General features: G+C 46.7%; 1 protein-coding gene across 2 annotated transcripts; it reads left to right on the top strand.

The window, feature by feature from the left end:
• The first annotated feature begins 5,280 nt into the window (after positions 1-5,280).
• Positions 5,281-14,807, top strand: AGTRAP (angiotensin II receptor associated protein). 2 transcript variants are annotated; one of them, XM_051786259.1, is made up of 6 exons: positions 5,283-5,406; positions 10,649-10,683; positions 10,893-11,004; positions 11,613-11,811; positions 12,033-12,071; positions 13,916-14,807. In XM_051786259.1, the coding sequence occupies exons 1-6, from the start codon at positions 5,380-5,382 to the stop codon at positions 14,020-14,022; spliced, it is 519 nt and encodes a 172-aa protein (XP_051642219.1). In that variant the 5' UTR covers positions 5,283-5,379; the 3' UTR covers positions 14,023-14,807. The 2 variants fall into 2 exon arrangements, with proteins under 2 accessions (XP_051642220.1, XP_051642219.1); XM_051786260.1 differs by lacking the exon at positions 12,033-12,071 and having other exon boundaries at positions 5,281-5,406.
• The last annotated feature ends 101 nt before the right edge of the window (positions 14,808-14,908 follow it).

The following is a 14,908-nucleotide window of genomic DNA, read 5'->3' as shown; positions in this document are numbered from 1 at the left end:
CCAAAAGGCACGAGTTACAAAAGGTAGTTTGGCTCCGGCTCGATGCCACGGCAGCAAGGATTCAATTTGTTAACCCAGAGAGAGCAGTGCAGCCCCTCCCTCAGCCCAGATGCAGAATAGTGGGTGGTGCTGCCAGTGCCATTGTCAGTGGAAGCATAAAGGGAAAAAAGGCTCCTAATTGATCACAGTCAATTGCAGAGCTCTCAGCCCCTCGTCTCTTGTGACACCGATGAAAACCACATGCACAGCCATTGTCAAAAGCAGGTTTGATATCACAGTGTGGTGCTTTCCAGGGTAGGAGCCGAGATCTGGGTGGAACAGAGCAACTGAAAGGAAGCAGGAAATTTTGCAGGGTCTTTATCCTTGGTGATTCAGGTATTCCTCGCCCCTTACACTACACACTGAATCCTTGTAGGATCATGGACAGTGTTTTGGTCAAGACTTTGGTGCAAATCCAACTACAAGCAGGCTTAAACAGCAATTCTGAATTTTAAGCCAGAGCTTTTAGATGCCAAAAGGAGGCTTGTTCCGTCCGCTCTTGCTTTTTCAGCTTTCAGTCTGCTATTAACTCTGAATATAAAGAACAGATTATTCTTAATTGGTGGGATTAGTTAAATGTGTAAGGTCAGTGAAAATTGAGTTAGTTATTGCCCATCAAATCATGGGATTACCGGATTTATTGCTCACGGTGGAGTTTCAGAAAGAGAGCCGGTGACCAAACCTCATTCCCTGTGAATGAAGCTGTGGTGTTGCAGAGGTGGGGTGGGGAGGGTGAGCAGGGGGCCAGGCACGTGCTGCACAGCCACAGCAGCGTGAAAAGAATCAGCCTGAATTATGTATCAGCCACATCAACCACTGACTTGGCAATTGCAGAGCAAAGGAAAGCTGTTGAGTAAATAACATGCCAAGGTGTGGAATGCAAGAGCAGCCTGTGATGTAAAACCACAGGGCAACATTTGAACAAGTTCAACCCACTTGTGAGTGTAGCAAAGCTTTTTAGTGCCGCTCTGTGCTGTCTCAAGGGCACGACAGCAGCTGCAGAGCGATACTATCTCTGGGTTATGCTCAGCAACTTTCCCCTTCTTTCCCAGTATGTCCCAGTCACACTGCAGTCAGTGACAGTTCTGCCTGTGGGGAGCACTAGGTTTGAACGAGAGAGGGACACAAATACGAAGCAAGTCTTGATTTATATGTTCTTCTCAACTGATTGTTTGAGAAACTCAAATTAGGAATTCACACAAGCCCAACTTCTCTACTGCCCCCAGAGATTTTAAGACAGAGCTCTTGCAAGATTTTCTATTGTCTTGAAAGGACTTTGGATTGGGCCCAGACCAGCCATAGCAGGGCTCTGTGCAATAATTTTTAAAGCTAATTGCAGAGCATGCAAGAGAGAGGAGTGACAGAGTACCACACAAACTCCTGCTCTACAGCTACTGCTGTTACCAAGCCAGTCCAAGGGTTACACATCATTTTAAATCACTTCTCCAAGGGTGACAATCAGACATGGAAAAGAGGGGACAGCGTGCAGATTTGACATAATTGTCTCAGCAGCTGCCTGCTCTGCAAATGCTGTTGAATCTTGGGGATGTTGCTGGCAGTTCTCAAAATTATGACTGCAAGAGAGACAAGAAGTGGAAGCACAAATTAAAACACTTGGGAATCATTCTGTCTCAGGTCTGTAAGAGTCTGCATTCATTTTAGCTTGGGGGTGTTTTATTGAAACCCTCTCTCCTCCTTTCCTCCCTCAGTAATTACCCTGTTGTCAATCCACAGTGTGTGAAAGTGCTTCAATTTCAAACCCATGCTACACCAAATTGTTCACGTCCATGCCAGTCACTCCCTGCTACATAAAGCCTGGAAAAAACATTGCTTGCATTCTTTTTATCAGAAAAAATACGAGGGCTGTTGTTTTCTTGGAATGTACTGAGTGAGCATATGCACTCCATAAACCCACTTCTGGTGTGTCAGTTCATTTTCTAGAGTGTCAGTGAATCTTGAAGAGTAGTCCCTCAGTGATACCTTAAAGCTCTACTTAGATTTTAGAAAATCAGAGGAGCAACTTCTCACTGCTGAGATTGGAAAGGACTTTCAAGTGTGGTTGTCAAGATACCACATTAGTGTGACCCTCTCCACTCCCCAAATCACCTTGCTATAGCCTCATTTGCAGTGAAGTTGCAGGAGGAGGCTCCCCACCAGCATTACAAAATGCCTTCAGTCTCCCCTCCAATCCAGGTAATGTTTCTACTTGCCTATTGTCCACTGGGATTTAAAAGGGAGTTCATAGAGCCAGGCAAATTCTATGTGCCCTTCCTCACTGCTTATTCAGAAAGGCTCCATGGCTAACATGTGTATTTGTGCTGAGCTGGTGCCTTCACTGCTCTCAGCTCCATAGCCAGGGGCACAACTGAGACACTGTTGTCAGCTGCAGCCTTTAGTTGCCTTCAGAGCAGACCCCAAGAGAGGGGTGAGAAGGGCAGAACTATGAGGGGTGAGCTTGTCTCTATTCCCATGGGCCAGGTAAGGACAGCAGGAGCAACTGTATCAACTCCTTTACTTCCCTGTGGAATTGCTTCACCTTACCCACCAAGGGTAGAGTGTCCTGAAAATGCAAAGGAAGGCATTTCTGCCTTATTAGCCTCACTTTTATGCTGTCAGGAAGGGAGCCAGCTGTATATTAGGCTTTCACTCAGTCTGCACAAGGCATATCACCAATTGGCATAAAGCAGCTAATTGCTGGATATTAGTTGCAGTGAGCTGAACTCACCTGGATGAGTCTTCTAGTCACAAAAATCTCCATATCCTGTTTCCAATCTCCTGGATTGCCTGCTTCTCCCCGCAGCTCTTCTTTAACTTGCTGGCTTGTCTTTCTCTCCATGTTTGTGTTGCTTTATCAAGCCTGGGGAAGGGAACAGAGATAATTTACAAGGTACAAGCAGCACAAGGCAGAGATAAAAACCAACCAGCCCCCAGATCTCCTAGGTGTGAGAGACGTGCAAATGCATAATGTCTGTCATAGCCCTCATTGTTTTCACATCCACGAGATCATTAAGACATTTCTGAGTCCCTTGAGTGCATGACATGCAAGCCCAAGATATAATAAGCAGGGCTGAATTAATTGCACGATACAGTGATGAACAAAATGAAGTAAAGTGCTTTTATTCTACAAGGGGAAAGGAATGCTTTGCGTTAAACAGCGGTCACATCAATCCCAATTATGGCTCAGGCTGCATAAATGATAATGAGACTGTCTCACTCAGACTGAGTGAGAATGCTGAAGGGAGCAAAGACACCCACACACTGCTGCATCCAAACAGTGCTTATCATTCAGCTGGGACAGTGGGATTTGCCTTTATAGCAAACAGTTCTCCTTTGACAGATACCTGTCCTGGCAGAAGGGCATCCCAGTGCACTTCACACCCAATACTAAGCCAGCAAAATGGCTATTCAGTCTCTCTTTATCTTTGCCCCCACTCCAGGTGTCCAATCTTTTTTTAGGGTAAACACCATCTTTTTTTTAGGGTAAACCTTGTCCTTGACATTACTGGAACCACTAGCAATGATCACATTTGATGCCACTACTTCTGTGAATAGAGGCAAGACTTCCCTACAAGACACAGAAACGTGTCCCTGAAAGACACAGTAATGGAAATGAAGTCACAGCTGATGTGTCATGTGGCAATAGATGAATTATATTTCAATCTTTCATTTGAAAGTGACACATTCAGAGATTCCTCAGGGGACTTTTGGTTTTTTACTGCTGTTCTGAGCTATGCAGACAGTCAGTTTTGTTCTGATGCTTCCTCTGGTTAGCATCTTCTAGGTTGTTTCATTTTGGCAATTAATGCCTTGGGAGATCTGGAAGCATGCTGCACACAAGCAGTCAGCAGCATTCAGGGCATGGTGAAGGACAAGCTGGATAGAGCTACAGTTGTGGCTTGCTTAAGAATGTCTGAGGGCAAGTTCAGCACTGCATGATTCTCATGCATGCTCTTGCTTGAACTGGAAATGGGACTGAAGGATGACTCATGAATTTCCACATACAGCCCTGCAATGAACCCCTGACCCTGCTCATCCCTTAGAGGCCCCATCTTTTCCTTAAGAAATGACAAGAAAGGAACTGACCTAGTCAGACATTGCAGTCTTACACTGCAGACAAGTAAAGCACATATTGGGCAAGGAAGGGAGGGTTTGAGAGGTGTCATCCTGGCTTTTGGGTTCTGTTAGTTCATCTGCCATACTTAGGGCTGCTAGTATGAACTGGACAAGGAATGGGAAGTTATACTTGAACTGTGTGGGGTTGGGTTGGTCACTTACCAACTCCCCTAGCTTTGAAATGGAACAAGTTTTCTTTCAGAATGAGAAATGAAGAACTTGCAATTTGTACTAGACCTTCATGCAAAGAGTTCAGTCACCTAGTTCTAGAAAAAAATCTAGGGCCAAAGGAAGCCACTAAGTACCTGCCAGCCATTCTAGGCACCTGGCACAACCCTGAACACTGACCTGAACTTGGCTTGGCTATTAGGTGACACAGCTGAGCACATTCAGCACCCCGAAATTGCCTTTTTATTGGTGTCTATCAATAGGTTTTTTGGCACTCCTCGCTTTTTGGTCACAGCACTGATGTGTGCACAAAAGTCTTCTCTTCCTGCAGAAAGCTGTTAAGTTCTATGCAGGCCTTAGGCCTCCTGGACACTGATTACAGCCCAAGTGTAATGTCAAACCTTCCCTCACTGTATGGTGCGTGTGAGCAGCAGGAAGAGTTTGGCTGAGTGTTTGGAGTCAACAAACTAATCTGTGCACCCTTTTAACTTAGTGGTGGCTTTGGAAACAGAATCACAGAATTGTTGGGGTTGGAAGAGACTTCTGGAGATCATCCAGTCCATCTCCCTGCCAAGGCCGGGTCATCTGGAGCAGGTGACACAGGAACGTGTCCAGGTGAGTTTGAATGTCTCCAGGGAGGGAAACTCCACGACCTCCCTGGGCAGCTGTTCCAGTGCTCTGCCACCCTGCACGTAAAGAAGTTGAGGTGTTGAGGTGAAACTCGTTGTGTTTTAATTTATGGCCATTGCTTCTCGTTCCGTCGCCGGGCACCACTGGAAAGAGTCTGGCACCATCCTCTGACACGCCTTTGAGATATTTCTACGCATTAACGAGGTCAGAAGCTGTGCGGTACACATCAGGCAGGCAGAGCCCCCCGACCAGCTCCTCGGCTGGAACCCGCCTGACAAGAGGCACCAGTCGGCCCCCAGGCCGGCCGGGCCCGGCCGCTGTGACCGAGGGCAGGGCGGGGGCGGTGTCCCGGCTCCGCCCGCCCCTCGCCCTCCCGGCCCGGCCCAGCCCCACGTGAGCGGCCCCGCCGGCGGTCCCGGGGCCGCTGCCATGGAGCTGCCGGCCGTCAGCCTCAAGGTAGGGGCTGCTCCGGCGGGGAGGGTCCGCTCCCCGGGGCCGGGAGGAGCGGGGGGATTGCCGGGGGGCTGCCGGGGGGGGCCGAGCCGCGGGGCGCGGCGGCATCCCGGGGACGGGGCGCTTGGCGCGGTCCGCCCTCTCCTCTGCCGTGATCTCCAGCCTTGCGCCTGGTCCAGAGCCCGGCCGAGGGCCTGCTCGGAGCTGTGGAGGCCTCTGAGGAGGAAGAAGTGCTGTTTGGAGGCTTTTTTTCATCGCGTGGGCAAACGCAGCAGAAGTTCTGAACGGCACGAAGCTGAGTCAGGGCAGGGTCGGGTTGGATCTCAGGAAAAAGTTCTTCCCCCGGAGGGTGGTTGGGCGCTGAACAGGCTCCCCAGGGCAGTGGGCACGGCCCTCAGCCTAAGAGAGCTCAACAGAGTGTTTGGACAACGCTCTCAGGGACAGGGTGGGATTGTTGGGGTGTCCTGGGCAGGGCCAGGAGTTGGACTCGATCCTGATGGGTCCTTTCCAGCTCGGGATATTCTGTGAGTCTTGGTCACTAAACCCGTCAGGTGATGATTCCAAGGTTCACTCGGACTTCAGGGACATTGTCAGAGTGGCAACAACAGCTCTTAACCAGTGTCCCTCGAGGTTTCCAGCTCAGCTGACCAGAGTTAAGCCACTGTAGGAGATCCTGAGCAGGCAAAGTTTTTGCTTGTCAGGCAAAGTATCTTAGAAAGATGAGCCTGCTTACTTTGGGGTTATCATCTTGTAGATAACTGAAATTGCTTCTCTGTTGGGGAGGGGAGGCTCCAGTTGAGGGCAATTTGGAAATTTCAGGGAATATCTGATAACCAGAGAAAGGAGAAATAAGAGACTTAACCACGGTTACGTTACATTTTTCACTGTGGGGAGAAGCACATCCTTCAGGACAAGCTGGAGGATGCTAAAATCACACTTTTTTTGCTTTTGTTGTGGGTGTTTGATATCAAAGCCTTCCGTGCTACCAGACAGGTGACATTTTCCTCTATTTTTTTTTTTGTCTTTCACATTTTCAAAGCTCTGAGATTTCTAGGTGTGTGTGCCCTTTTCCAGCTTCACTACTTTGTGTAACTTGTTTAGTACAGCAAGTTTGAGATCCTTTCTATGGTTAAAGCTTTGCCCAGAGAGTGAAAGCTGATCACATCAGGTTTTTTTAAGCTGTGAGCAGTGGCCATGGAGCAGGCTGCCTACGGGTTGGGTGTGGGGAGAGTATTATCTCAGCTACCATTATGAATTCAGCTTTGGACAGGAGGGCTTTCATGTGGCTCTGATAAATAAAAGCTTGGTGTTCATATAATGATGTTTTCTCCCCCCTCTTACTAGTTCACCAAGAAAAGCAACTTCCCTTGTTAGAGGCAAGTAAGCAAATGGATTTTTCGAGGCCTGGCATGTGGATTATATTACATTCTGGGGACTTGCTGATACTTTGCTCTGACAAGTTTGGACTATTGTGTGATTCCCAGGGCACTAGGAAGATGAAAGATCTTGCCTTCTGCTTTGTCTTTTAACTTGGCTTGATTATTTTTTTCCCAGGCTAAAACAACAGTGAAAAGTAAGGACATTGCATTTAAAAGGTTTGCCAACACAAAATAGATGTTCTACCATGGGAGGTGGAGATAGGGGAGCTGCCTTTCAATTAGTGAGTCACTGAGACAACACAACTAAAATGTTGCCTTTCTTCTCTGGTTTCAGGCAAGCATTTCCCAATCTCTGACTAGATAAGAGTGAGCTTCTCCTGGGCAAACTGTTTTCAGCATTAAGAAATTCCTTGTTGTTGAATCTGGCAACTCTGGAGCTGAAGAGCTGGGGAATAGGGAGTTAATAATCTTACCTGCATCTCTGTACTGTTCCTGAGTTAGGGCCTGATTCCCTGAAAAACACCACGAAGGTGGGAAAGATTCTTACTAAGAAAGGGCCTGGAAATAACACACACTGCTACTATTCATTGGCATGATCTGCTTACGGGTTCTGGGAGATTAGAAAGATGAGCCTCGTGATAGAAGTAGCTCCAAGAAAACTGCATGACCGGGCTGTGTTTGTGCCAGAATGTAGCAATATCTCAGCCTTGAGGCCTCTCTTTAAGCTACTTGCAGAGCTATAAAATTAACGTAGCAGGCTTTGCCCTAGAGTGGATGAGGAACATGCTCTGTTCTAACTAACGCTCAGCAAAACATGTGGGAAGCAGCACAGCCCTACTTTTGCCGTGAAAACTTGACACCTGGGATCATTGCAATAATTATGGAGAGCCTCAAAATACAAAGTTCGACTTTGATCAAGCCTGGACAATGCCCTACAATCTATGTGCCTGGAAACACACATTTTGTGCTTAGGCATTTTTAAATGCTAGGTCACAGAATCACAGAATAATAAGAGACCTCTGTTCAACCTCCTGCTCAAAGCAAAGCGAACTGCAAAGTTAGATCAAATAGCTCAACTCAAAATTCAGCTGAGTTTTAAAACTCTCTAAGAACAGAGCCACAACAACCCTGTTGGATGGCCTGTCCCACTGCCTAACCACTCTCATTATCCCTCTGGTATAATAATGAGCAGCATCCTCACAGGTGGCCACTCATACCTATATTTTGGGTAGTATGTTCTCAGGTGAATATGTCACTCACAGGGTAGATGAGCTCACTCTAAAATAAAAAAAAAAAGTAAAATAAAAATTTAGATACAACAAGAAAATAATTATAATTTGGAACCATGTAAATTTTAACTTAGTCAAAATTCAACGTTGTGCTATGGTCTATGCTGAAGCATGTTTAAAAGAATTCCTGTTCCAAAGAGTTTCCCATCTAATGAGACCCAGGCAGACCCAGTCTCTTTTTATGCTTGGCAATTAGTTCCATCACATGCTGGGATTTGCAGAGGAGCTAGGAATTCCCCTTAGTTCTCCCCACTTTCCAATGGGATGCTTTTAATCACATTGTCATCCTTCTGCACAGAAGGGATGTGGACAAAGGACCCACCTTTCTTATTTTCTGCTCTCAGCCCTAGTTCAAGTCTTAGGAATTATTTTCTCAAAAGAAGAAATGTATGTCTGTCTTAGGTACAGACTTAAGTCCTTGAACAGATGGAAAAAAATTAAATTCTCTTGCTGTCTTATCAGGAGACTGCCTACAAATTATCTAATCTCACATGGTGACTGTGGCTTTTCATTAACACTATATTTTCTATGTAAAAGCATACCAAGACCACCAGCTAATTCCAGCTGTCATGTAAATTGGACTAATAACCAGGAAGGGAATATCTTGTTTTTATTTCAGCAGTCCCTCATACTATCAGCCTTAGATTACCTGACTTCATGCTGATGACTAAACATACTTCATAATTTAATAACTGCAATATTGATCTAGACAGCTTTAAAGAAAAAAACCACCTTGCCTAATTATGTTAACTGGTGAGCCTTGAGGGGTCTTCTGGGTATGAGACATGCAATTAAATACTACCTAATTAAGAATTTCCCTGATGTTGTGATAGTCTCTTGAGTAAATGCTATTTGCATGTCTCCATTCTTATCCAAGAACATCTTGTATTTTACTGATTAGCAGCTTCTCCGTGGTCTCCGTGGTGCAATTTGGGAGAAGGGGAAGTGGGGGGTGGTGGTGAAGCATTTTGTAAGCTTTCATGAACAATTAAAAAAATTAATTAATAAAAATCTGCCTGAGCCGCGTTTGAAGTTACAGCAAAGTCTGGTGAGTGCTCAGCAGCTGTGCTGGGGCACTGCAGGGAAGGAAGAGCAGAAGACAGAGATTTGCATTGTGTTGTGGCAGAGCAGTGTGAGCCACAGCAATGGGGTCACCCCCAGAGGTTTCCTGGCTGGGCTTCACTTGTGTCCCAACTTCTCAGATCACTCTCTCCTCGAGCAGCTAGTTTTGTTGTCAGGTGGAGCATGCGTAGATGTTTTAAGTCAAGGGATGTGGCAGGATGTCAGTAGATCTTAATTATTTTTTTTTAGTGTCTCAATGCTCCTATCTGCCTACAGCTTTCCTGTGTCCACTGAGTAACTTAGGCTTTTGTCACTTCCTCATTTCAAGCTTTCTTTTTCACCTTTTTTGGTGGGAGTGTGCTTCAGAGGGGTTTTGTTACTGTGGGGTTTTTTTTTTACACCAAGGTCAGTATAAATGCCAATTGGAGCCTTTCTCACAACTAGAAAAAATGGAAGATTCTCTGTATCCCATGGGTCCTCTGATTTGTCCAGGCTTCAGCCTTTCTTTGTTGAGAGCTGCTAACAGAGCTCATGTTCCATATTGTTGTTTTCAGAAATGTTTAGAGAGTGAATATGAGAGACCTCCCTTTGCTGGATTGGCCAGCAGGCTCTGAAGGAGTGAGCACATGGATATAGATACAGAAAAAGCCTGAAGTGATATAATGTTGTTCCCATTTGCTGTCTGAATAAACATGAGTTTGTTTATCCAGAGTATGTCTCTTTGGTTACAGAAATGGAAGAGTATGTCTCCTTGGTTACAGAAATGGAAGGTGCTGGTGAAGAGAATCCTTGTGTCACTTATTACAGTATAGTCCTTTCTTCTTGGATTTGTCCCCTTGAGCACAAGGATCAGGATCATTAGGGACATGTGCAAAGTACAGAATTTGTGACAGCATTATCTTACTGCTGTTTAGAGCACTGTTGGCATTTGGGCCTGGTGGCTTCATCAGGAGTGAGAAGAGCTGTGTGCTGTGGCAGGATCAGGTTCTCGGAGTCCTGGAAGATACCTTCAGGTCTGTTAACACGGCAGTGAGGTTGAACCACTGCTCTGAACAGACTGGAAGGAGGTAAAAGGAGGATTTACTGAGGAGTGGAGTGAAATTCTGGGAGCTGCAGGCTCAACTATCCATGGACTTCTTGGTGAAGGGATGCCAGATTGGTCATGTATAAACTGTGCTAGCGTAGTGAGTCAGATTGCCTGGCTGTCTGTGCAAACTCTTCTGGAGTTCCAAAATCAATAACCCATTTAGAAAAAGACTAAGTGGGCCCTGAATCGGCTGTCAGCAGACATGACAACAAGAATGAACGACTGCAGTGCAGCGCCACAGGAAATTCTCAGCAACAGAAGTGGAGAAAAATGGGTTTGTCTTCACTGTCCCAGTTGCCTCACCGGCTTTCTGCACTGGTTCATGGCTCCAGGGCTCTCTTCCAGACAAGATTGTGTCATTTCATGTGGATCCTCCCAGGGTTCCCCCAACTTACTGACCTGTCTTCCTCTCTGTTTTTTTTCCATAGGCCATCATTCTGGTGCACTGGCTGCTCACAGTGTGGTGAGTGATTGGTGCCTGGCCTGGGTGAGAAGAGGGTATTCCTTCAAACTAGGAATGGGACATTCTTGGGGAATCAACATTCTGTGTCTGCCTGTGTGCAAGAACATCCTAAACCTATGAGTGAAGTGTTTGTATGGGAACAGAAATGAACACAGACTGTTGCAGGCTAATTGTGAATTTGGTCTGGGTTTTTTTGTCTTGTTTGGCAGGGGATGCATGAATCACATCTTACCAGCCTCCTATGCCTGGGGAAATTTCAGTGTCCTTGCAGTGGGGATCTGGGCCATTGTGCAGCGAGATTCCCTCGATGCCATTGCAATGGTGAGTGTGAGGGTATTGGCCTCCCCCAGGCTGCTCAGGGAGAGGGTGGAGGGCAGAGTCTTTGAGCCAGTGATAATTTTCAGCTGTTCCCAGTACAGCAGTGAACAAGTCAATTCCCTGTTTGGGTGGGTTTGTTTTTTTTTAAGAGTGTATAAATCTATAAGCTCTGTAAACCATGGTGAGAAGCATTCAGTATCAATTATTTTTCTCCTCAGAGATGAACATACACGATTCTTGCTTTTTTTACCTGCTGTTGTGACTTGTAATGCCAGAGGAGGATTCAAAGTGTTTAATATGCTTGAGTGGAGGGGCTTTATAAAACCCTTCTCTGAACATTAAAGAGATTGGCAAACAAAATTAGACAATTCTGGAATACCTTATGAGAAGCTGTATGACAGATGTGAAGAAAATGCACAAAATACAAGACCATTCATGTAGGAGTATCTCTCTACCTGGGGCAGTGTCAAGGAGTTAGCCATGTGTGATACTGGGGTGAGGGATGATTGTGTGAACACAGATCTCACAGGAGATAGATTCTGGCACTGACTGTTACTAATAGTGGTTAAACCCCTGTTCAGCTCGTGTCCCATTCTCTCTCCTTGTTCCAGTTCCTGACTGGCCTGCTGCTCACAGTGCTCACAGACATCATTCACATCTCTGTCTTCTACCCCGCCCATGACCATCTCGGCGATACGACCCGTTTCAGTGTGGGCATGGCCATCTTCAGCCTCCTCCTCAAACCCCTGGCCTGCTATTTGGTGTATCGGATGTACCGGGAGCGTGGAGGGGAGTACACCTTTAACATAGGTAGGATGTTTCCTCTGCTCCCCTGTCAGCGTGCGCTGTCTCTTCAGGTGCTGAGGGCTCTGCCTTGCTCTCTGGGCCCTTCAGCCTGAGCCCTGTGCAGCAGGATTCTGCCCCTCTTTCAGTGGGGTGCTTACTCTCTCTTGCTCGTGTCTGTTCTCCCATTTTGTGGTTCTGGTGTGTCTTTGGCCTTAAATTTATATTCTTTCTCTCTTCCCATGCAGACCTGGAGTCCTTGTCTGGCAGCCACTTTGCCCACAATGGTATTGTGAGAGGCCTTTCCTCTCTTCCTCCTCTTACGTTGTGTGTGCATGTTGGAAGCCTTTGGGTGTCCTTTCTTTGCCAACCCTTTCTTTTCCTTCTGGGGAAAAGTAGAGGGAGTATCTCCTCTAGCTGGATTATGCACCAGAGGGAAAGCAGCTGGATTTCTAACTCCAAGCTTTCTGTGGGCCTCACATGTCCTTGATTTGGTTTGGACCTCCATCTCCTCCCCTGGAAAATGGGACTGATGTTTATCTTGTGGGGCTTTGCCTGGAGACACTAATTATTCTCTTGGTTGCACTTGTTAATGATAGTGTGGCAGCCTTGCCAGAGATCATGGGCTGTGGCTGGATGTTCTGGGTCTTAGCTTTACTAAGCGTGCCTGGTGCTAGTTCATGCCTGGGCAGCTGCCAGGGATTGTTTGTTGTGTGGGAATTCATGCTGGCAAAACCAGCAGCCTGGCACAGCTCTGTTTGCCATGGCTGTGCAGGACAAAGGGAGGTGTCACTGCATTACAATGTTTGGAAGCTGCCACTTGTGCTGCTTTGGGTGTTAGCAAAGATCACACTGCTGTGAAAAGAGGTGGATACCTGCAGAGGAGGAGAAGCCATGGAGGGAAATCATGGCTTGGGGCACTGTGTGCTCTTTGCCTCTCTCTGCTAGTGCAGTGTGGGTGTCTTCTCTGCTTGTGAAAATCCAGACAGATGTGTCTTACCTGGGTCAGGAGGCCTGTGAGTCACCTGCAGTGCCTTGCTATGGGCCATGTTTGTGCCAGTTTTTATTAGCTGCTCACTGTGCTCCTCACTGGGATTTGATGTGTGTATCCCATGGAAAGTGTAAGTGTCATTGAGGAGTTCACCCCTTTGCTTGGAGTTTGGGAGGACTCTTTTTCAACCACACTATCCCAAACCAGGCATGGTACTGTCTGAGAGTCTCCTCCCAGGCACAGGGGGGAATTCAGACACTTTGTAGTTGCGCATCCTCTCCTGAACTGTCTTTCTCTCACAAGATTTTCAAGATTTTTTCAAACTGTGTGCTGTTTTGTGTTGAATGTGCTTGACAAATTTCCTCTCATTTCCCTGCTATCGGCATTTTCCTTCTGAACCCAGCAATGCTGTGTTTTTCCTAGTCTTCTGTGGCTCATTTTCTTTCTGCACAAAATCCCTTTTTGTTGCTTGGCAGCATCCTTGCTGCTTAGAACAAACCCCTCATATGGTTTGGTGCCTACCTGTGATTCTCCCCATGACAGGTGCCTGGTCCATAGATAAAGAGCTGTCCATGCACACTCTCTCTTCTTTCCCTGCTCATCCCCTGGACAGTAACATGATTTTGTACAGACAAATTGTTCACAGTGCAGTTGGGAGCACTGCTGGGTTCAAATTTAGTGCCGCGGTGTGCAGACTGCATTGTTGGGAGGAGTGGTTCAGGGATGAATCATGCCTTTAAATCCATGCTGTCAGCTGGCCGTGGTTCCTGCTGCTTCTGGCTATGTCTGTTCATTTTCCCATGAGCTCCCATACACTGCTCTTGCTGAAATATGCTGTTACAGGAACCTGTTATGCTGCAATGGGGTATTGTGGGTCTTGCTTTGCACACAGCCATGTGGCTACTAAGAGAGCAGTTGGCAAGGAATGAAGAGACATGCTCAAAAGCAGTGAGTTTCCCTTTGTTGGAAGGATGAGTTTTTTACCTCCTGCCTGTGCAGTGAGGATCACAGAGGGCAGGTGCTGTGAAGCTGGTAGGGCAGCTAACGTGGTGTGCTCCTGAGCTGTTGGCTTCTCCTAGAGGATACAGTTTTTGTGCTTTTTTGTTGTTCCCAAGCTTGTTCTCTTCCATCTCCATGCAGGTGTCACCAGTGCGAGCCAGGATCGCAGCACCTATGAGCCCATTGATCAGTCAGAAGCGCCTCCCCAGTGGCCTCCCCCGGGCAAGGCAGCCCAGCCTCCCTACTGAGGCACCTGGAGCCCTGAACGGACACTGCCCTCGCCCAGCCAAGGCTTCTGCTCTTCCTCTCTCTGTTCTCATGGAGCCACACCTGCTGCTGAGCAAACGGGACAGGATCTGATACTTCTTTTGCCCCCCTGAAGGTTGGGCAGATGGGTTCCTGCAGTAAGTCCAGAAGATCTCGGAGGTGTCACGTCAAGCACTGTGACTCATTGTAATCCCAGTACTTTCCTCCTCAATCCCTCCTCAGTATGTGTGACTGGTGCACCTCCTGCAGTCTTCCAGGTCTTGCACTGTGCATCCTCTTTGATGTAAGGGAACCACTAAAAGTACCCCTGGACAAACTGTCTTTAAAAGCCTTATGGACTGCCCTTAAACAATACAGTTAGCCTGCTTTTATGCAGATATATTCCCAGGAAACATCTGGGAGTTCTCAAGAGCTGTTTTTGATGGCGTTATTTAACTAAGATTTATGACCTCCTAAGATTTATAACTCCCTGTGTTAGCTGTGGTGGTTTGCACAAAGCTGGGCTTGGTATAAAATGTTCTTAACTGGGCCAGGGAGGCGTTTGTGCTCCCAGTGTCTGGTCTTGGGTTTTATTGACTGATGCTTTTATGCAAGTTGAATGTCCTTCAGGATACTTAAAATGACTGTTGAATGTAGGGTATAGATACTTTGTGCCTTGAAATGTCCTTTTGCCTTCAGCCGCCTGTCTTAACAGAATTTGAAATGTTACATTTTTCTAAGAAAACTATAAAATGAACACAGTTTTCCTGTGTTAGAAAAAGTTAAACTGGTCACTTATGTCTCATTTGAAAATATACGTCTGTCTGTCTGAGGGTTTGAGGCTGTAGCCAGGCAGTTTGGGAGGGTCATTATGGGGAAAGCTCTACA

Source organism: Manacus candei, unplaced genomic scaffold (genome assembly GCF_025592945.1).
Source record: "Manacus candei isolate 608988 ecotype Guabito, Panama unplaced genomic scaffold, ASM2559294v1 h1tg000022l, whole genome shotgun sequence".
Classification (NCBI taxonomy): Eukaryota; Metazoa; Chordata; class Aves; order Passeriformes; family Pipridae; genus Manacus; species Manacus candei.
The sequence above is the reverse complement of the archived record's forward strand: the minus strand, read 5'-3'. Positions and strand labels throughout refer to the sequence as shown.

Excerpts from the sequence above, each read along its gene's own strand:
- AGTRAP (XM_051786259.1), top strand. The coding sequence starts at position 5,380 with ATGGAGCTGCCGGCCGTCAGCCTCAAG. Across the intron at positions 5,407-10,648 it reads TGCCGGCCGTCAGCCTCAAG|GCCATCATTCTGGTGCACTG; the intron begins GTAGGGGCTGCT and ends TTTTTTCCATAG. Across the intron at positions 12,072-13,915 it reads CAGCCACTTTGCCCACAATG|GTGTCACCAGTGCGAGCCAG; the intron begins GTATTGTGAGAG and ends ATCTCCATGCAG.